General features: G+C 48.3%; 1 protein-coding gene across 1 annotated transcript in view; it reads left to right on the top strand.

Annotated features, from left to right (window-relative positions):
- The window catches only part of LOC119588969 (serine/threonine-protein phosphatase 6 regulatory ankyrin repeat subunit B-like), a gene marked incomplete in the record, with an annotated part of 103,883 nt that overhangs the window by 94,867 nt on the left and 8,608 nt on the right, over positions 1-408 (top strand). Inside the window, 1 exon segment of the mRNA XM_037937576.1 lies at positions 183-313. Coding sequence (XP_037793504.1) covers positions 183-313 — 131 coding nt within the window.

Here is a 408-nt window from a genome sequence, read left to right as displayed (position 1 = left end):
TCATCTCACAAGAGATAAATGCTCCACAGTATATAAATCCCCGTGTGTTTCTCTCCGGGTAATCGCCCACCCGGGGATAAAAATAAACGACACAAAATAACCTCATTACAATTCTCACCCCAACATGAAAATAATCCTGTGTTTAACCCCTACCTGCCCCCTCCCCCTGTGTATTCCCCCAGGTGATTGCCCACCCGGCCGTGCAGCGCTACCTGACGGACGTGTGGATGGGCAGCCTCGACTGGCCCAACTGGAAGATGAGCGCCGTTTTCTTCGCTTTTCTATTCCTGCCGCCCGTCTGGATTTTCTTTAGGTGAGCCCGTTCTCTTTATCGTTTTTTTTTATTATTGTTTCAGGGTATGGGTAGAGGTGGTGGTATTGATTAGAGGTTGATTAGTGTGTGACGTT

The sequence above is a fragment of the Penaeus monodon genome, chromosome 24, assembly GCF_015228065.2.
Source record: "Penaeus monodon isolate SGIC_2016 chromosome 24, NSTDA_Pmon_1, whole genome shotgun sequence".
In the NCBI taxonomy this organism is placed as follows: domain Eukaryota; kingdom Metazoa; phylum Arthropoda; class Malacostraca; order Decapoda; family Penaeidae; genus Penaeus; species Penaeus monodon.
Note: the sequence above shows the minus strand (reverse complement) of the source record. Positions and strands in the feature narration are given on the sequence as shown.